General features: G+C 47.4%; 2 protein-coding genes and 1 long non-coding RNA gene across 8 annotated transcripts in view; 2 read left to right on the top strand and 1 right to left on the bottom strand.

The window, feature by feature from the left end:
• The first annotated feature begins 33 nt into the window (after positions 1–33).
• Positions 34–10,614, top strand: LOC309358023. 2 transcript variants are annotated; one of them, XR_014163276.1, is made up of 5 exons: positions 34–129; positions 4,659–4,748; positions 8,900–9,401; positions 10,298–10,411; positions 10,492–10,614. It is a non-coding gene; the product is annotated as an uncharacterized lncRNA (long non-coding RNA). The 2 variants fall into 2 exon arrangements; XR_014163277.1 differs by lacking the exons at positions 34–129; positions 4,659–4,748 and having other exon boundaries at positions 8,144–9,401.
• TMIGD1 (transmembrane and immunoglobulin domain containing 1) lies at positions 4,752–17,166 on the bottom strand (the record flags this gene model as incomplete). 5 transcript variants are annotated; one of them, XM_081890683.1, is made up of 7 exons in its annotated part: positions 17,042–17,166; positions 10,865–10,967; positions 10,356–10,634; positions 9,389–9,667; positions 8,033–8,136; positions 6,840–6,880; positions 4,752–5,649 (listed from the first exon to the last, which is right to left on the bottom strand). In XM_081890683.1, the coding sequence occupies exons 2-7, from the start codon at positions 10,941–10,943 to the stop codon at positions 5,646–5,648; spliced, it is 786 nt and encodes a 261-aa protein (XP_081746809.1). In that variant the 5' UTR covers positions 10,944–10,967; positions 17,042–17,166. The 5 variants fall into 5 exon arrangements, with proteins under 5 accessions (XP_081746809.1, XP_081746811.1, XP_081746810.1 ...); XM_081890685.1 differs by lacking the exon at positions 17,042–17,166 and adding an exon at positions 12,554–12,572; XM_081890684.1 differs by lacking the exon at positions 17,042–17,166 and adding an exon at positions 11,377–12,547.
• Positions 16,123–18,918, top strand: part of CPD (carboxypeptidase D) — a 36,497-nt gene continuing 33,701 nt past the window's right edge. The window contains exon 1 of the mRNA XM_081890154.1: positions 16,123–17,822. Within this exon, the coding sequence (XP_081746280.1) occupies positions 16,765–17,822 (1,058 nt within the window). The 5' untranslated portion in view covers positions 16,123–16,764. The remainder of the gene's footprint in view (positions 17,823–18,918) is intronic.

The raw sequence follows: 18,918 nt of genomic DNA, 5'->3' as shown, positions 1-18,918 counted from the left end.
AGCGCGCGAAGGACAAACCTCCTGCGCTGCCCTTCGCGGGTTCTCTTCCCCGCCCCCGTTAGAGGGGCGGAGGGAGTTTGGGGGGGGGACACCTCTTAAAGGAGCCGTTCAACTTTCTCGCTGTTACAGGTGCTGGGAATATTATTATTATTATTATTATTATTATTATTATTATTATTATTATTATTATTATTTTATGCCTTCTCCAAGGCGGCTTACACAAGTCCATACAACACAGATTATATACAAAAAGCTAAAAAAAGAAAAAACAGTAGAAGCCAATCGCTAAAAAGTTAATTAAACTCTCCAAACTGTGTTTTGACACGTGTGTCTGCTGCAGTGTGAAGGTGTGTCATGCAAACGCTCCCTGCACTCCTCCCGGGGCTGGAAAGGGGTTGGTTTAACCTCCGGTTTGCTAGTAAACCTGAATTATTGTGTCGCGAAATGATGCATGTCTAAAATGTGTGTCACCAACATGAAAAGTGTGGAAAGCTCTGCTCTAATAGAATTAAAACAATATTTTTTAAAAAATAATCTTAAAACGCAGAGGATAATGAAAACAATAAACAATGCACTGTTAAAATACATTTCCTTAAAAAGCAAAACAAAACCAGTGACTTCCCATCCAGCCTTGCTCCCCACCTCCCCCCATTCCTTGCATGGAGAGGGAAAGTAGATGAATTGGGGGGGGGTCTTAATGTGCCCCTTGTGCTAAATGATGGCTGCCATGCTTCCTTACAACAGAGATGTTGCTGGTGTTCCTATTGTTATAAGAAATTAACGTAAGATTAATGAAAACGGGCATGACATCTGATACGTTACATCTGGTAGAAAGGTAACAAAGGGGTTCCCCTTCTTCAAAGCCTCAAGGGAGCTCTGACAGCGCCACCTACTGTGCCTATAATGAATAACACCGACCAATTCACAACGTCAAACCATTTTATTCAATGGATGGCTGAGGCTCATTCATAAGCCGTCAAGAGCGCAAAATATGGTCTGAAGCTCAACATCAAAAAACCGAAGATCATGGCCATTGGGCCCATCACCTCCTGGCAAATAGAAGGGGAGGAAATGGAGGCAGTGAGAGATTTTACATTCTTGGGCTCCATGATCACTGCAGATGGTGACAGCAGCCACGAAATTAAAAGACACCTGCTCCTTGGAAGAAAGGCGTGTGGCAAACCTAGACAGCATCTTAAAAAGCAGAGACATCACCTTGCCAACAAAGGTCCGTATAGTTAAAGCTATGGTTTTCCCAGTAGTGATGTATGGAAGTGAGAGCTGGACCATCAAGAGGGCAGATTGCTGAAGAATTGATGCTTTTGAATTCTGGTGCTGGAGGAAACTCTTGAGAGTCCCATGGACTGCAAGAATATCAGACGTATCCATTCTGAAGGAAATCAGCCCTGAGAGCTCACTGGAAGGACAGATCCTGAAGCTGAGGCTCCAAGACTTTGGACACCTCATGAGAAGAGAAGACTCCCTGGAAAAGACCCTGATGCTGGGAAAGATGGAGGGCACAAGGAGAAGGGGACGACAGAGGGCGAGATGGTGGGACAGTGTTCTCGAAGCTATGAGTTTGACCAAACTGCAGGAGGCAGGGGAAGACAGGAATGCCTGGCGTGCTCTGGTCCAGGGGTCACGAAGAGTCGGACACGACTAAACAACTAAACAACAACAAAAGTGTTTCCATATACATCACATAATGCCCTAACGTGATTTACACAGTATGTACATACGCCAAAGAACCACCATAGATAAAACGATAAAGTTTATTATTTAGACAAAGGATAAGATAACGAATTAAGTCTATACATTCTATATATTGTTAAGCTGACACCCCCAAGCCTTAGACCAGGCATAGACAAACTCGGCCCTGCAGCTGTTTTGGGCCTACAACTCCCATGATCTCTAGCTAACAGAACCAGTGGTCAGGGATGATGGGAGTTGTAGTCCCAAAACATCTGGAGGGCCGAGGTTGCCTATGCCTGCCTTAGACTCTGAGCACTTCCTCTTGCATTTCTAAGGGTGGGCTTGTTCCTGTGAAGGGTAATAACAATGAGTAATCATTAGCAGGTTATCAACATCAGGATGAGCGATAACAGAACTGGCAGGAAAACCTTTTGGGGTGACAGATGGAAAAGCACCCATGCCTGCCTCTCCTTTTGTCTCTCCATTTAAATGGTCATATAAATGTTAAATAAAACTCTGGACACCCGAGGTGTCAGTGACTTACCTGTGTAACTTATCTGTAACTCTATCCGATGTACCTCCCTTCTGTGACATATTTCTGATTCTCTTGGTGAGTGGGCTGTGTGGAGATTGTTTTATGGATCAGAGGGTATAACAATTCTGGTTTCCTTTTGTTTGGGGTTTTCCTCCCTCCTGCGTGCGGTGAGTGGGGACCCTGCTGCAACAGTTTATTTCCTTTTAAATAAAGACCAGGCTTACTAGCTGCTTTCAGTATACCCTGGTTGGCCTCTGCTTTTCTCTCCTACTGATAAAGACCTCCTGAGGGACTCTATTTGGGCTCTGTAAGGGAATCAGAGGAATTTCTTACAACACTATCATCTCTGGCCAGTGGGCATGCTGGGCTGAACCAATGGGAACTGGACTCCACACAGCATCCAGAATGACCACACACTCCCCTGGACTAGCCTTCCCCCAAACTGGTGCCCTCCAGGTGTTGTGGATTATAACTCCCATCTGCCCCCAGCTGGGAGTTATAGGAGTTATAGTCCACAGCATCTGGTTATGGGAAGGCTGCTTTGGGCTGAGCTAGCTGGGCTTTTACTCATCTTCCACACCTCCTAAATTGCTTTATTTTTATGATCCACCATAAAAGTTTTGGTTTGGCAGCTTGGAACAGATAAAATGAGCCAGCTAGACTTTGACCCTGTAAAAAAAGAGGGTGTAACCAGGGGGGAATATATACTTGTGTGTGAGAGAGAGACTTGAAGTCTCCTTGAGGCTTCACTTACCCACTATCTGCTTCTGCATCATCTACAAACTTGCTCTCCTCCACCTCCAGATAGTTTACAAACATGTTAAAGAGCACCCCCCACCCCGAACATGGAGAGGGCACAACTTTGCTACACCTTTCGTGATTCACTTAGAACTTCCATTTTCTCTCCCCAATTAAACAATAATAATTGTATACAAATGATGGGAATGGGTATGGCTGGAAGCAAGGGAAGGGGACTACCAAGAGGCTCCCAAGAAGTACTTAAAAAAAAAAGATGTGCCATGTGTGGGCACTCATAAAAACCAAGGTAAAGGGCAGAGCTGAGCAACCAGTCAGCCTGGCAGCAAACGTGTATTGTCTTGATTGGAGTTTTTAAGCTGCTTTGAGCAAAACCTTCCCTGGGGCTGGGAACAGCCAGCCAGCTGATTTCTCTCCCCCCCCCCCCGCCTACACTTCCTATTTATGCATCACTTAGAGACCGCTGTGATTAAGCAGAAAAATATTGTTGGAAAAAAACAAATGCGGCAAGAAGCCAGCAATCCTGAAAAGAGCAGAGGCCCAAAGCGCTGCCAACTTTTATGCTTTTTGCTGTCTGGCTCGGCTCCTGTGCCTTTAATTACAGCCTGATACACAAAAATGAAAAAACAACAACTTTCTGCATTGCCCATCATGGCAGGGAAACAAAAGGTGCTTGTAACTCATTCGGATGTAGGTAGGCCTGCTCAGAAGTAAACGAGGGTGCATTGTATGTAACCCTGAGGACTGCTCTGTTTATACCTTTTCTTCTCCTAGCCCTGCAAAAGTATTGTGTATCATCATACTTATTGGCCAGGTGGACCTGAGTCAGACAGCCACTCCTCAATTCAGGATCACATAGCTATAGGGAGGGGAGCATGCAGCCTGCAGTGCCTGGGCCACACTAATAAAATGGGCAATTTTCTTCTGGTGCGATAGTTACATTTTGTGTAGCAGGCTGCAGAATGCGCAATGTGGCCCTGAGGCAGCATAATTCCTTGTAATAGCCATGGGGCAGCCTAGACCAACCTGGTGCCCTCCCAGCTGATGGGAGTTGTAGTCCAAAAACTGAAGAAAAGCACCAGGGCTGAAATAGCAAAACATTTTCTTAGGCCTAGAACACTTGGTGATGCCAGACTTCCCTCAGTTAACATAGTCGCAAACTTCTCCCCAGCAGTGTTCAACCGACGCATTCTGCTTTCCCCTGAAAACCATTTCACAAAATAAAAATGCAAATTTGCTCCCTCTATCACAAAGCAGGAGGCTGCCCCACTGGAAGAGAGAGGCTTTCTTAGAGCCAAGCCAGTAAGATGTTCCATGAAAATAAGCTAATGAGACAGAAACGTTTGCCACCCCCAATGCAGACAGACGGGTCAGGGACTGTTTAAGGCTGCTGGGATGATACTCAGTGGCGTAGCGTGGGGGGTGCAGGGGGGGGGGCCGGCCGCACCGGGCGCAACATCTGGGGGCTAGGGTTAGGGGGCACAAATCCACAGGTTAGGGGGCGCAAATTATTTGCCTTGCCCCGGGTGCTGACAACCCACGCTACGCCACTGATGATACTTTCCTGGTTTGGTTTTGTCAAAAGCTCCCTGTGTGGGTGGGGAGAAGGACAAATTAAGAGCCCATAGCAGATATTAACCAGCAAAGTAATGATCAAATCCTATTTTTTTCCAAGACTTCATTTCAGGTTATGCAGGGCCTTCTTAAAAAGGGAGATGCCTGAAGGCAGCAGCGGAAGACACACCTGCAATAATTCCTCATACAGGTATTTGTATTGATATTGTATTTATTTGTTTGTTTGAATATTCATGATTGTTTACATAAATATATGTAAAGCATAATTAGAAAAAACAACGAAACAGCAATCAGTACTAGTTGGTTAAAAGGAGCAAAATCATATTGTGTTTAAAAAGTGCAAATTTCAAGAGACATCTGAAGGAGGCTGGGGTGGTTCCTTCTGAACTTCTACTGGCAGTGAGTTCCATAGGGCAGAGCCCACTACATGAAAGGTTCTGTCCCTAGTGAACACCAGCTGAACTTCTGGAGCATGGAGTACATCCCCCCAGGAGGTGGCCCACCAGAGGATTTCAGTGATCAAGGTGGAGAATAAAGGATCAGATAGTCCTTAAGGTACCTTGGTCCCAAGTTGTTTAGAGCTTTGTGAGTTAACATGAAGACCTTGAACCTGGCTCTGTAGCAAAACAGCAACCAGTGTATTAACTCTATATTTACTTTTTTAAATAATCTGCATGTTTACACCAAGGACAGTGAAGCCTTTGGTCCTCTGGGTGGCGTTAGGACTCCACCTCTCATCAGCCTCAGCCAGTATAGCCTGCAGTCAGTGAGGATGGGGTTTGGCAGCATCTAGAGAAACACAAATTCCCCATTCCTGATTTGCAATTTGGGCATTTGAATGGCAAGCCTGAAGTTAATATTTTACTTTGGTAAAACACCAAAGGTCTGGCCAGCATGACCTTCTCAATTGTAAGCCAAATATATGCACTTAAACCTACAGGAGCAACTGTCAGACAGCAGAAAGGGTGCAACTTTTAAATGCTATCAAAGAGGCCTCTGAACCAGGGCCCTGAAAAGCTGGAAGGGTCTTGTCATCTGTGGTGATAGGCAGGGGTGCTCCTTTGCTTGCTCCAGTGGAGGAATTCCTTCACCTGGAAGGGAAGAAAACAGATAAAAAGTAAAAAAATTCCTTCCAGTAGCACCTTAAAGACCAACTAAGTTAGTTCTTGGTATGAGCTTTCGTGTGCATGCACACTTCTTCAGCTACACCTGAAGATACCTCTAGTATCTGAAGAAGTGTGCATGCACACGAAAGCTCATACCAAGAACTAACTTAGTTGGTCTTTAAGGTGCTACTGGAAGGAATTTTTTTGTTTTGACTATGGCAGACCAACACGGCTACCTATCTGTAGATAAAAAGTAAATACATCTGAAAGGAGCACAGTATTTTTTTAAAAAACAAACAAATCCCATCTTGGCTAGATGATGATTTAAATTTGTATACTGCCCTTGATCAGAAGATTACAGGTTTACAGCATAACAATGCAAACTGAGAACACAACATAATGACAAAACAAACAAATAACTCCCCTCCTATAAGCACATTTAAAAGACCATAGATTAATCAGCCACAGGCCTGGTTATAGAGGAACATTCTTGCCTGGTGCCTGATATAAATATAATATAGATATAATAAATAACACAAAGCTCGTGTTGGGCTGAGAGCGGAGCCAGAGCTCTACCCAGCGTACAACAACGTTCCCTTTCATTGGCTCTGTGGTCAGTGGCTAGATTTAAATCACATGAGACTGGAGTGTACACTCCCACCTTCAAAGATCAAAGGAAGGGAGAAAGCTAAAAGAGGGCTTGTCTGTAACTGTGGCTCTTCGCATGGTCACATGTGCAGCCACATAGCTGTGTTTTGTGCCCATTCTGCACAGGTTCGTAAGTTGCACGCCAGGCTACAAAACAGCAGCACCACCACCACCAACATATCAACATGCCACAGCACCCTGCTCTTGTCTGCTTTTGGGGTCCTTTTGAAAGGCCACTTCCAGCACCCAGAAAACAAGGGATGGCACTTCCAAAGTAGGCCTCTTTCAAGAGGGAACTGCAGGTTGCCTGGGGTGGTGCTGTTCTGGGGTGCATTTTCCTGTGAGGCGAGGGGGGGCTGACAGGCTCCTTCACAAGCCCCATAGTGGTTGGGAGAGAAGGGGGTGCCTCTAGGTTTTCTGCTTCCGGCTGCACAATGCCGCTGGCCAGCCCTGCTTTGAGGAGGAGTTTTTAGGGCCAGCTTCATCACTGAGCTTTCTGAATAAGGACTGGTGGCAAAGATACTTACAGAAACGTGTTGCTTGACGAGTTGCACCCTATCCCAAAGCACTACAATCAAAATAAAAAAGGAGGGGGGTGGAAAAGAGAAAAGCATAAATGCGACAACCTTGTCAGCTTTTGTATATTTATTTCTGCCACTGGTTTCAGTGGACGTCTTCCAGCTGTGTGCATTTCAGATGGGAGCTGAGTCTGTGGTTTTGGCAGGGCAGTGATGGCTCACCTGTGGCTTTCCAGGTATGGTTGAGACCCCAACTCCCAGCAGCCAGCAATGATGGGAATTGGAGTCCCAACAGCATCTGCAGGGACCCAGGAGAGCTACCCCTGTGCTGGGAAGTAGTAGCAAGTAGAAATCTTGCAAATGTGTACATAGAATCATGGAACTGTAGAGTTGGAAGGGACTCCAACGATTGTGCAGTCTAACCCCCTGCATTGCAGGAATATGCAGCCGGCCAGCACCAGTTACCCCTGACCTTGGTGTTAGCAGCACCACGCTCTAACCGGCTGAGCTATAACACAGGAGCAGCTTTGGTTCCCACCTGACACAGAGCCCTCAGCCCTGTTGAAATGGAGTGGCTGGAAGTGTCTCCCCCACCTCCTTTCAACCCTGCTTGCTCCTTGCTCCTTCCCCATTTTCAACAAAGCAAGCAGAAGATGGGGAAAAGGACTGTGGGTGGGAGGCATTTCGGTCTGAAGCACAACACCGTAGCTGGGTCAGAAAGGTGTTCCCTGAATGGCGCCCCCTGCTGGCTGAGGCAACACAAGGTTTCCCCGCTAGTCTCTGCCATCTAATAAAGGGTGGTGACACACTTGGGTGCCTCTTTAGCTTCCAAAATGAAACAATGTCTGGACAGACAAAAGAAAGGACTTCTTCTCACAGCATATAGTTAAACTACCGAATTTGCCTTCAAAAAGAGGCAGTGATGGCCATCAACTTAGATGGCTTTAAAAGAGGACTAGACAAATTCATGATGGAGGAGGCGGCTATCAGTGACAACTAGCCAGTGTCCGAGGTAGGAGGCCTCTGAATACCAGCTGTTTGAAACCACAGGGGGGAGAGTGATGCTGTTGTGCTCGGATCCTGCCTGTGGGCACCTAGTTGGCTACTGTGAGAACAGGATGTTGGACCAGATGGGCCCCCCTTGGGTCTGATCCAGCAGCCAGGCTCTCTTCTGATGTTCTAACATACCAGGTCCTTCTTACCTGTGCAATCCGCTTCCATCGAGCCACAATGCCAAAGAGGATAGTGAAAAAAACGACCACAGCCGCAGCAATGACAGCCTCCATTGGGAAAGGGAGATTCCCTTCTGTTGGGAAAACAAATGCAACCCTCCTTCTTAGCTGGATTTTGGACGTGGAGTATCAATGCTATGAAATGCATTCAGTGAACAGCAGAAGCTACTTTACACTAGGTCAGGCTGTTTGCCCATCTCATCACAGCACAGGCTACTCTGACTGGCAGCATCTCCCCAGGGTCTCTGGCAGAGAGAAGTTCCCATCACCTACTACTTGGAGCTGCCTGAGATTGAACCTACATGCAAGGTGCCTGGTCTACCACTGGTCCCTCCCCAAACACAGGAGGCTGCAGATTTGATGGTTGTGAAAGCCTGAGCGTGTTTTATGCTCTCCTAGAACCATAAATGGAACAAGAGTGTGTTCAGGAGGTCCACAGGGGCAGCGTAGATATGCTTATCTTGCCAAATGCTGGCTCCTACCAGCCACTCCTGGATCTCAAATTGTGAACATGAACCAGATGCTTAATATTCTGGGTGATGCCTTTGAGTCTATACTCAGGAACTGGGGTGAGGAATGGGATTCAAAGGTCATCTAATCCGAAGGCGGGACCATTAACCCTTTAGTCCCTCATCCAAAGAATCTAGACCAGGAGCAGTGGAGTCGAGGGACATGTTCCCTTGTTGCAACCTTCCAGAGATCACATCCCAGAGGTGGCCAGGGCCAAAGGCAAAGGTGTGCAGAACTATGGCAGTGACTCTTACTATCCCCTTAAAACTCCAGCCACACAAAAGCCAGAGTCTGATGTACTCTCCCCTCTCTCTATTCTCCACCCAGGTAAGCGAGAGGCGTTACAAGAATTCAAAGACAGCGGGAAAGCGCCTGAGGTGAGCCTAGAGCAGGGCTGGGGAGTGTTCTGAGGGCCGGAGAGAAAGGCCTGGAGGTCCTGAGCTTCCCCAACCTGCAGATCTAGACACAGCAAACAAATGGCTTCTTCGTAATGACTACCAGGGCCTTGATTTCATTTGCTCCCAGTTACAAACACTGAGCTGCTGATAACACAGCAGCTCCTGAGGGATTTAGAGGGCTGGTCCTGCCTTCACAAGGTAAACCAGGGAGAAAGCTGACCCCTGTGTGTGCTTTCAGGCTTAATACCCTGGTCTTTGAAGATGACCTTGCACAAGGCAAGACCTGCCTGCAGCCAACACAGGTAGGAAGGGAAGATGTCAAGGACATCAAGGCAAGCACCCAGCAAGAAGACTTCAGCTGGCTGGGCTACAGGCCCCAAGTGGCCAGTGGGCAGCCACATCACAGCAGTTGCATTACCTTCAACAGTCAGGTGGAAATCCCTCTTCTCTGTTATCCCATCCAAACTAGCCACGCAGGTGTATATCCCATTGTCAGATATCTGGGCCTTTGCAATGGTCAACTGAAAGAGCTCGCTGGTCTGATAAATGTGGTAACGGGATTTCTCCAGGGTCAGAAAGCTGTTGTCCTTATACCAGGCCATCTGAGCAGGAGGGTTGGCCTTTGTGTGGCAATCCAGTGTCACATCGGCCAGTTCTTCCTGTGGGGGAGGGTCTTCTCCGCTGAGGATGGGGGGGACTGTGGAGAACAACAAAGGATCACATTCAACAGCACCCATTCCTCAATTCTTTGATATTACGCTTGAATGAATATTCAGAGCAGAGAGAAGGGGGGGGGCTTGTAAAACCCCTCAAGTGCTGTAGCACTGGTCCCAAATGACAAAACACAAAATAGCAACCATTAAAAAACAAACTTTTTTTTAAAAAAACCAAGGTTGCTTCTGTCATTGTGCAGTCAGAGCACCCAGGTCAGTAACTACACAGAAACCAATTATTTTATTATTTATACCCCACCCATCTGGCTGGGTTTCCTCACCTACTCTGGGCAACTTCCAGCAGAATATAAAACATAATAACACGTCAAACGTTAAAAACGTCCCGATACAGGGCTGCCTTCAGATCTCTTCTAAAAAATGTGTAGTTTATTTCCTTGACATCTGATGGGAGGGCGTTCCACAGGGAGGGTGCCACACCTGGTTCTATAAAAATCAGATTTAATTTTAAATGCCATTTAATTTCTGGGCAAAAAAGGAGAGAAATCTAATATAAAAATGGACTAGATTCTCTCATATTTATGTATGTCTATCTATCTATCTATCTATCTATCTATCTATCTATCTACTGTATCTATCTATCTGAAATTCTGTAGAGAACCCAGCCTACAGCCACTGCTTCCCTTCCTCAGAGACAGAGAGCCGGCCACTCACAACGGACATCCAGGACCACAGAGATCATGACAGATCCATCTCGGGCCAACCTGCAGGTAAAGGAAACTCCGTTGTCATCTACAGCGACGGGATAGATGCAGACGCTGCTGGCATTCACTTTGTTTCCATCTTTCAGGTCGACCTGCGTGTCCCCTCGGAACCAGAGCAGCTCTTCTCCCTGGCTGTTGTTGTGCACTGTGCACACGAGGGACTCTGCTACGCCTGGCTTTGTTGACAGCTGGTAGTCAGCAGTGTTGCCATTGATAGCCAGATGGGTGCCTGGAGAGGGGGAAAGATGTCAGTCCCATGAAGCAAAGTTTTGAAAAAAAAAAAAAAAGACAGACAGACTCTAAAAAATAGCATCAACAGCTGTCCTGATTCCTAAAATCAACAGTTTGGCTGAATGAGTAAGAAGAGAGGATCATTTACTTTCCCCACACACACTTTAGGCAATTCAGACGCACAACTCCATTGGGAAGCTTAGGTGAGGACCCACGCTGGTTGCATACCTGTGACAGCACAAGGCAAAAGTGCGAAGATGAAGAGAGTTGCCCTGCAAAGGATGCCTGTCATCCCCCCTGAGGCCATCTGCGAAGAACTCTGGCCCAAGACCTGCAGCAGAAAGGAGGCAGGAGAGAGTCACTGTGTGCCTCGTGGTAGTGATTGCTGCCCGTAAGGTTGGAGGAGCGCCCAAGTCACCCAAGCTCACCCACCCCAAAGTCAGCACCATTAATAATAATAATAAATAAGAATAAGAATAATTTATTATTTGTACCCTGCCCATCTGGCTGGGTTTCCCCAGCCACTCTGGGCAGCTTCCAACAAGGATTAAAAACACATCAAAATGTCACACATTAAAAACACATACTTATTCACCCAACAGCCCGGGGTCTACAAATGCCTTCCACATTTCGGGGAGTGACCTGTATATGAATTGAAGCTATGAGAAATAGCCCCCCACCCCAGGAAACGCCACCTTGCTACCCCACTGCCTTCATCTCTGCCAAATACTGACACTTACGTTGGGAAAGGCCAATCGTGTGCGCACTTGTCTTGAAATGGAGAGCAAACCACGGCCTTTCTTGGGCTTTTATAGGCACCCGTGGTTATATGTCTTTATTGCCGTGCAGAGACAAGTGATCCACTCGAGTTCAAGGCCGCGTTCTCTTAAGGACTTCCTGGGTAAACACTGGGTGCTTCTCTCTCCCAAAAGGAAGCTGGCCAAAAACCTTTCCCAGATTTATGGCCGTGGCTGAGGCAATGAGTAACAAGCACCAAAGTGCATCTATCATGGGTCAACCACCCCTGATTTTGACTCTGAAGGCAGCACAGAGTCCTTCTGCGGGCAGAACGCCCTTCCCCTCTAACAGCACTGGGTGCTAAGGCGATGCCTTAGTGCACGTCTTTGCTGTACAAGGTGGTCAAAGGCCACCTTGGAGGAGAGCCAGGTTGCCAGATCCTAAGATCCTCCATCTCGCGCTAGCGAGTCACAGCTTTCTGCCCATCTCTTCGCTCTGCTGAAGCAGAATTTATTACTCGCCTAAGCTACAAAGTCCAACAAGATCCAATCCAATATTATGTCAGCTCCTCATCCCTGAAGCCAAAAGGTTGAGAAGAAACTATTTGGCATCAAATAGAAATAAAAGAAAGAAATATACACAATTAACAAGTCATTTTACCTCATGCTCAGGGCAACAGCCAGCATTATTGTCTGGAAATTGTATACTAATGTTGACAGCCATTGCCACAAAATGTGCTATTGTTTAATACATTTGACAGACTTCACCTACATGAGCTGTAGCCACTGTTAACCCCTTGCCTTGCTTTGGATGCAAGATTTTAAAGTGGAAAATGCTGGTTAGTTCTAAACCCACTTGGGCCAGGCCTGGGGTTATTATGAGAAGCAATGGGGCAAAGTCAGTGCCCGAAGGGCAGGTGGTGTTGAAGGGGGTAGCATTTGGATGACACTTAATGAGACCAAGGCCACCTGGCAGGATCTTTGTTATTCCACTGCTCTGATCCAAGGAGAACCATTTTTCAAACTTTATCCAAAGAGAACTAAAATCTGAAAAGGAGCAGCCTTAGATCCTGCCAAAATAACACAACGCTGAACCTAACGGAGATGTGCTCTAGCACCGAGGTCAGAAGGAAGCTGGCACAGAAGTGTCTCAGAAAAGGTAACCAATTGGGCCACTTACCACTTTTCAGTCACTCCTAGGTAAAGGTACCCCTGCCCGTACGGGCCAGTCTTGCCAGACTCTGGGGTTGTGCCCCCATCTCACTTAAGAGGCCAGGGGCCAACGCTGTCCGAAGACACTTCCGGGTCACGTGGCCAGCGTGACATCGCTGTTCTGGCGAGCCAGAGCCGCACACGGAAACGCCGTTTACCTTCCCGCTAGTAAGCGGTCCCTATTTATCTACTTGCACCCGGGGGTGCTTTCAAACTGCTAGGTTGGCAGGCGCTGGGACCGAGCAACGGGAGCTCACCCCGCCGCGGGGATTCGAACCGCCGACCTTTCGATCGGCAAGCCCTAGGCGCTGAGGCTTTTACCCACAGCACCACCCGCGTCCCTTCAGTCACTCCTACTTGTTGTCAAATTGGATGGGGTGTTCTTTCCTGTGCCTGATGTGGCTGAGCTCGCAGTCATTTATTAAATTCCAATTTCTTGAATGATGAGAGTTGCCACCAGGGGGAGCAGAAGCATAAGATTTAGGGCTGTCGTTTTTGCAGCCTTGGGATATTTGCATTCCTTCTATTTCCAAACTGTAGGATGGAGGAGATTGAATGCAACGTGGCTTAGAGGATGCAGGAGGCTCACACTTTAGCCAGGACCCTGCTGTAAGGGTGGTAATGTAAAATTCAACTTTTGAAAATGTGCTTCAAGTGCTTTATGTACAGGATTGAGCTAACCTCTATGGCTACTTTATTTGGTGGGAGCTAAAGAGAAGAGGTGGCAGTTTCCCATGCCATGCTATTCAGTTAGATCAGAGTTGAGATTTAAAAATGGGGGCTTGCTCATTATTCCTGCCATAAACCAATATGCTGATGATCACCACTGTGAGAATTGGGTTGGTTCTCTGAAAATTAGGGGGCACAAAATATCCAGGCTGACAGAGAGCTAGACCAGGCATCTCCTTTACATTTGTCACGAGACTACAATTTTGCAATTAGACAGAAAGATTTGCTGTACACCGTGGAGATTTCTGTGCCTTCTTTGGAAGCATCTGGCAACAGCCACTGCAGCAAATTGGCATCCACCAACTGCAAGCCCAGGCCATGAGACCAGATGGAAAGGGAGTGCCAGTCCTTAGAGCTTTTCTTGGGAACATGTTGAAATAGCCACAAAACGTAATTAATTAGTCGTCACCAGTCAGGTCCGGCATGTAACTGAAAGCCCCACACACCTGAGAAGAAAGGAGATCTAGGACGTGATAAGCTGAAAAGCTCACTTTCCACATTCTTCACCTCCCAGTCTTAGACCTGGTTTGGACCAGGTTTCAGACAGGTGTAAAGGGGAGAAGGGAACCTCATGACCTGGTAAAGACACAGCAGACACAATATTTCAAAGTGCTCACCCTGAGCCTTTTGGTCTCTCTCACTACCCATAAGAATAGGATACCTATTCACTTGACACTGACACAAAAGCCCCACTCGTACACCATGTAATAGAATGAAAGTTTGCTGTCTCCCCCTTCTTCTTCCTCCTCTCTTCTCTCTCCCCACTTCTCTCTCCCCCAACTGCATGCTGCCTACGACAATGTCTCACACTGAATATAAATAACCTGAACAAAGAACTCTGCAAACTAAAAACTGAGACACTGTATGTACCTTTGCTACCCAATAAAATCTTTTAATAAAAACATTTTTTTTAAGTGCTCAGCAGGCAGGTCTGTGGCTGTTAGGGAAGAGGAGGAAAAGGAAGAGGCTGAAAGAGGGCAACAAAAAGGACCACAATCCTTCCAATATTACTCAGACTTTTAGTTGCAAAACAGGGTCCTGGGTATGGTGTCAAAATATAACTTGCAAAAATGATCAAATAAATCATATGAATGAGAAGCAACATAGAATCTAAAGAAAATAATTACCAGCAGAAATGGGAAGGAGATTTTGGTTATATTAATGAATGCGTGACAGTGGCTCTGGTTAAATATTCCACAGCAAACTATAAGTGTTAATCTCAAAGTTGAGTTAATCATGCAATAGCGATACTATTATTTATTGCACTTTTTACTGTAGTTTTGCCACAAAAGGTAGCTTGAAGCAATTTACAAAATAGTGCAAAGATTAAAAAGATAAAAGAGAATAAAAGCTAAAAATACATTCATACATATAAAATGCAGGTCTAATGCATTCAATACCATCATGTCCTAATCATACATATAGAACAGCAAGCGATTTCTGTTGGGAGTTGTAAAATGAATAGTGGCAATTTGCAGCGTATATAATGGGCTTAATGGATCTTTATCTTGGAACCAGATATTCGCAGCAAGGTGTTAAAAGAAATAGAAATGATTGCATGTTATATACTCCCAATGGATCCATTAATCCTACACTTAGGATCCATCAAAGATACTGACAAGGTACTGACAAGGGACAAAGAATATCCATGTTATAACTGAAAAAGAACAAGAACTTCCACATTGGAAGAGTGGAACGTTGGACAGAGGATGTGACTAAAGCTGACTAGGGTAATCAAAATAAAGAAGGACAGATAATCTCACAACAGTTTTGTGGGGAAATGGAGTGTGTTTATAATGTACTGGTTTAATGGAGTGCAGAAAAATGTAAATCCATGTACTTTTATGTTTTATAATTTACTTCTTTTCTTTGAATATGTTACGTAGAGAACGAGAAGGGAAATGTGCATCATTATTGTTCTTTATTTGCTTCACTTTCTCTCCTCTCCTTAATTAATATTGTATGTATATTATTTATTTGTACATGACCTGAAAAAAATAAAATAGAAAATTAGTGTTTGTGTGTGAGAGAGAGACTTTTTTGGTTAAACTTGCACATCACCGAAATCCACTTGACTGGAGAGAAACTGCATTTCCTCACCCTCCAAACACGGGGTGAGCGTCTCTAATTCCATATAGGAAAAGATATTCCATGTTTCATGTTTCTTTCCACTTGACAACAAACTCTTAACATTCAATTCTTTGTCATGAGAAATGGCTTTTGGCCTCCTTTTGTCCTGGTTACTTCTGAAGAGGCTTTCAAAACCCTGCATGGGATCCAAGGGGAACTTTTTCTCATGAGCAGCTCCTGTTAAGTGCAACACGCTTCAAAGAGAATACCGTACATTCTCAGTGAGCGATTGCTTCTTCCTCTCTTATCTTTGGCGGTCCAAATGTTAAAAGGTTTAAGTGCAACAGATGCAGAACCACAGAGCAGACCTAATGGCTGGCTGCATTATGGGATGGATAAACACACAGCCAGCAACCGCAGGGGTGCGAGTGAGTCACGAATCATTCATGGCTTTAGTCCCATTATGAGAACAATGTTCCTACAGAGGAATTCCTGCAGGGTCAATGCCTTCTCCCAAGCCCGCTCAGCTTCCTTGATTTCACAACTCTGCATACGTCAGTCTCAAGAAAACCTCCGCAAACAAACCTTGAAAGGGTTTGGCAGCCTGCAGGTGTTTTCCTTCCCACCTGTGGCACCAACTGACCACAAAGCTGATCCTAGTGTCCCTGTCCAAAAAGATCTTCTGGGGCAGCCTTTGCCAACTTATTTATGGACTTTACTTTGCATACACTTCAAGATGCAGTGATGGCCACTAACTTGAGATGACTTTAAAATATTGAACAATTTTATGGATGAGACAATCTATGGCTACTAAACACAAGTGGCTCTGTTCTCTCACCACTGTGAATATCTGATGCTCAATTAATCTTTATTGTTATGATCTCGGATCAGCCACTAGAATACAGTCAAACACACAGAATCTTGCAGTTTACAGGCAAAATATCAGTTGATGGTTATCAAAAGTAGCGAGGTGACTGGCCATTGCAGCAGCAGGAGGCTGGACTGATTGGAGTCCGTTTGGTCAGATCCAGAAGGCTCGTTTTATGTTATCAAAGGAAGCAGACCCTTTTAAGGGAAATTGGTCTTTTTTTGCAAGATCACGGTCAGTATCTATCTGGTTCTTTTAACGTTTGTTATTTTGTTTTTTAAAATTAATTTGTAAGGCATGCAGGATAAAAATACAATAGCTAAACAAGATGATAGACAAATCTAAGAAATCTCCGTGTTTTCTCTTCCAGACGTGACGCTGCACACGCGGGTATCCCATTCACGTGAACAGTTGGTTACGTCGACATCATCTCTACCCTTTCCACGTCTCCCGCTTTCAGACCCGCCCCTCAACCTCTCCGTCATCTCTGTCGTCTTTCATTGGCTTCCGTCATGCTTTCTCCCGCCCCCTTTCTCTCTCCCCCCCCCTTTCTTTCCATCCATAGATTCCCGTTCTATCTCTCCCAACTATTCACCAACCTCGAAATGCTTTTTCTCTCTCCTCCGGGCCCTCATGGGTTAAACAAGGCCCTCTTTCGCGCCATAAGCCCGCCCTCCAGCCTTTGTTATTGGCTCTCTTTCCCCCTTCCCCTTTCCTATTGGCTGTTTGCCGTCTTCTCCGATTGGCTCGCTGCCCTGCTCCCTCCTCGCCAATCGAGTGTCGAGTTACCTCAGCGAGCACTTTTCCTCCCCTCAGCGGCGGCGAGCGAGCGGCCTGTCACATCTGAGGCGGCGATGGCGGGCCGGGGCGGAGGCGGTGGTCTCTTTCCCTTCGCTTTATCTTCATTCTTCTTCTTAGTATTTTTGTTGTGGCGGCGCGGGGCGGAGGCGGCGCACATTAAGAAAGCGGAGGCGGCGGCCTCCACGGAGCCCTCGGGGGCCGGCGGGGCGGCGACGCGCTACCTGGACGAAGCGGAGCTGGGGGCGTCGCTGCGTCGCTTGGCGGAGGACGAGGCCCCTCGCGGCTTGGCCAGGCTCTTTTCCATCGGCCGCTCGGGCGAGGGCCGGGAGCTGTGGGTGCTGCGCCTCAGCGCGGACCTGCCGGAGCCCGGCAGCGGGAGCGGCGACGTCGGCGACCCGGTGGGCGGACCCCCCATCCCGGGCCGCCCGCAAGTCAAGCTGGTGGCCAACATGCACGGCGACGAGGCCCTGGGCAGGGCCCTGGTGGTCCGCCTGGCCCGCGAGCTGGTTGCGGGGTGGCTGCGCGGGGAGCCCCGGGCGCAGCGCCTCCTCAACGGCACCGACCTCTACCTCATGCCCAGCCTCAATCCGGACGGCTTCGCCCGCGCCGAGGAGGGCGACTGCGGCGCCCAGCAGGACCCCTCCGGGAGGGAGAACGCCAGGGGGAAAGACCTCAACCGCAGCTTCCCGGACCAGTTCGGGGCAGCTCAGCCGGACCTGGCAAACGTCCCCGAAGTGCGCGCCCTCATGGAGTGGATGCGGCGCAACCGGTGAGGGGGAGGCGGGGCTCGGGCGCAGTGGGCGGGGCTTCGGGGGCGGGGTCTCGTGGCGCAGGGCGGGTCAGGCGTCTCCTGGGAGGCGGGGCTTCCTCGTGCTAAATGAGTTGAGGTTCTGTTTGTGGGCGTGGCTTCACTCGAACAGGGGCGGGGTCTCGTGCTGGGGGATGGGGGGGCTCATGATGCAGGGTGGGCTAGGTTTATCTTGAGAGTAGGGCTTCATCCTGTGGAATATGTTATTGTTGTTAGCTGCTCTGAGCCCGGCTTTGGCTGGGGAGGGTGGGATATAAATAATAATAATAATAATAATAATAATAATAATAATAATAATAATGTTGAGGCATTATTAGCATCCATTAGGTAAAGGGACCCCTGACCATTAGGTCCAGTTGTGGCCGACTCTGGGGTTGCGGCGCTCATCTCGCTTTACTGGCCGAGGGAGCCGGCGTACAGCTTCCGGGTCATGTGGCCAGCATGACTAAGCCGCTTCTGGTGAACCAGAGCAGTGCACGGAAATGCCGTTTACCTTCCCGCCGGAGCCGTACCTATTTATCTACTTGCACTTTGATGTGCTTTCGGACTGCTAGGTGGGCAGGAGCAGGGACCGAACAATGGGAGCTCACCCCGTTGCGGGGATTCAAACCACCTTCTGATCGGCAAGTCCTAGGCTCTGTGGTTTAACCCACAGCACCACCCGCGTCCCTTTTAGCATCCATTAGTCATTTATTAATGATTTCCAATTTTTAAAGCAAAAATTAAAACATGGGCTTCTTTGTTTTGGGGTGGGACCTCTGCTATGGGTGTAGCCAGGATTTATGTTAGGGGTGCAGTTGCGCCCCCCCCGTTGGCTACGCCCATGGTTTGTCCTACCTAGGTGCTTCAGTCTTTTGCTGGGCTGGGGTAGAGCCTATTGTATGTTGACAGGGGATTTGTGGTGGGATCTTATTTAGTAGGCAAAACCAAGTGTCTCTTGGTGGGTGTGCTTTGCATGGGGACAGGGTCTCCGTGCTGTATGGGTGGGGCTTTTGGGGGGCAGGTGTAACCTGGAATCTTAGAATTGTAGAGTTGGAAGGGATCACAAGGGCAATCT

The sequence above is a fragment of the Podarcis melisellensis genome, assembly GCF_964234715.1.
Source record: "Podarcis melisellensis genome assembly, chromosome: 15".
Lineage (NCBI taxonomy): Eukaryota > Metazoa > Chordata > Lepidosauria > Squamata > Lacertidae > Podarcis > Podarcis melisellensis.
This window is presented reverse-complemented; position numbering and strand designations above follow the sequence as displayed.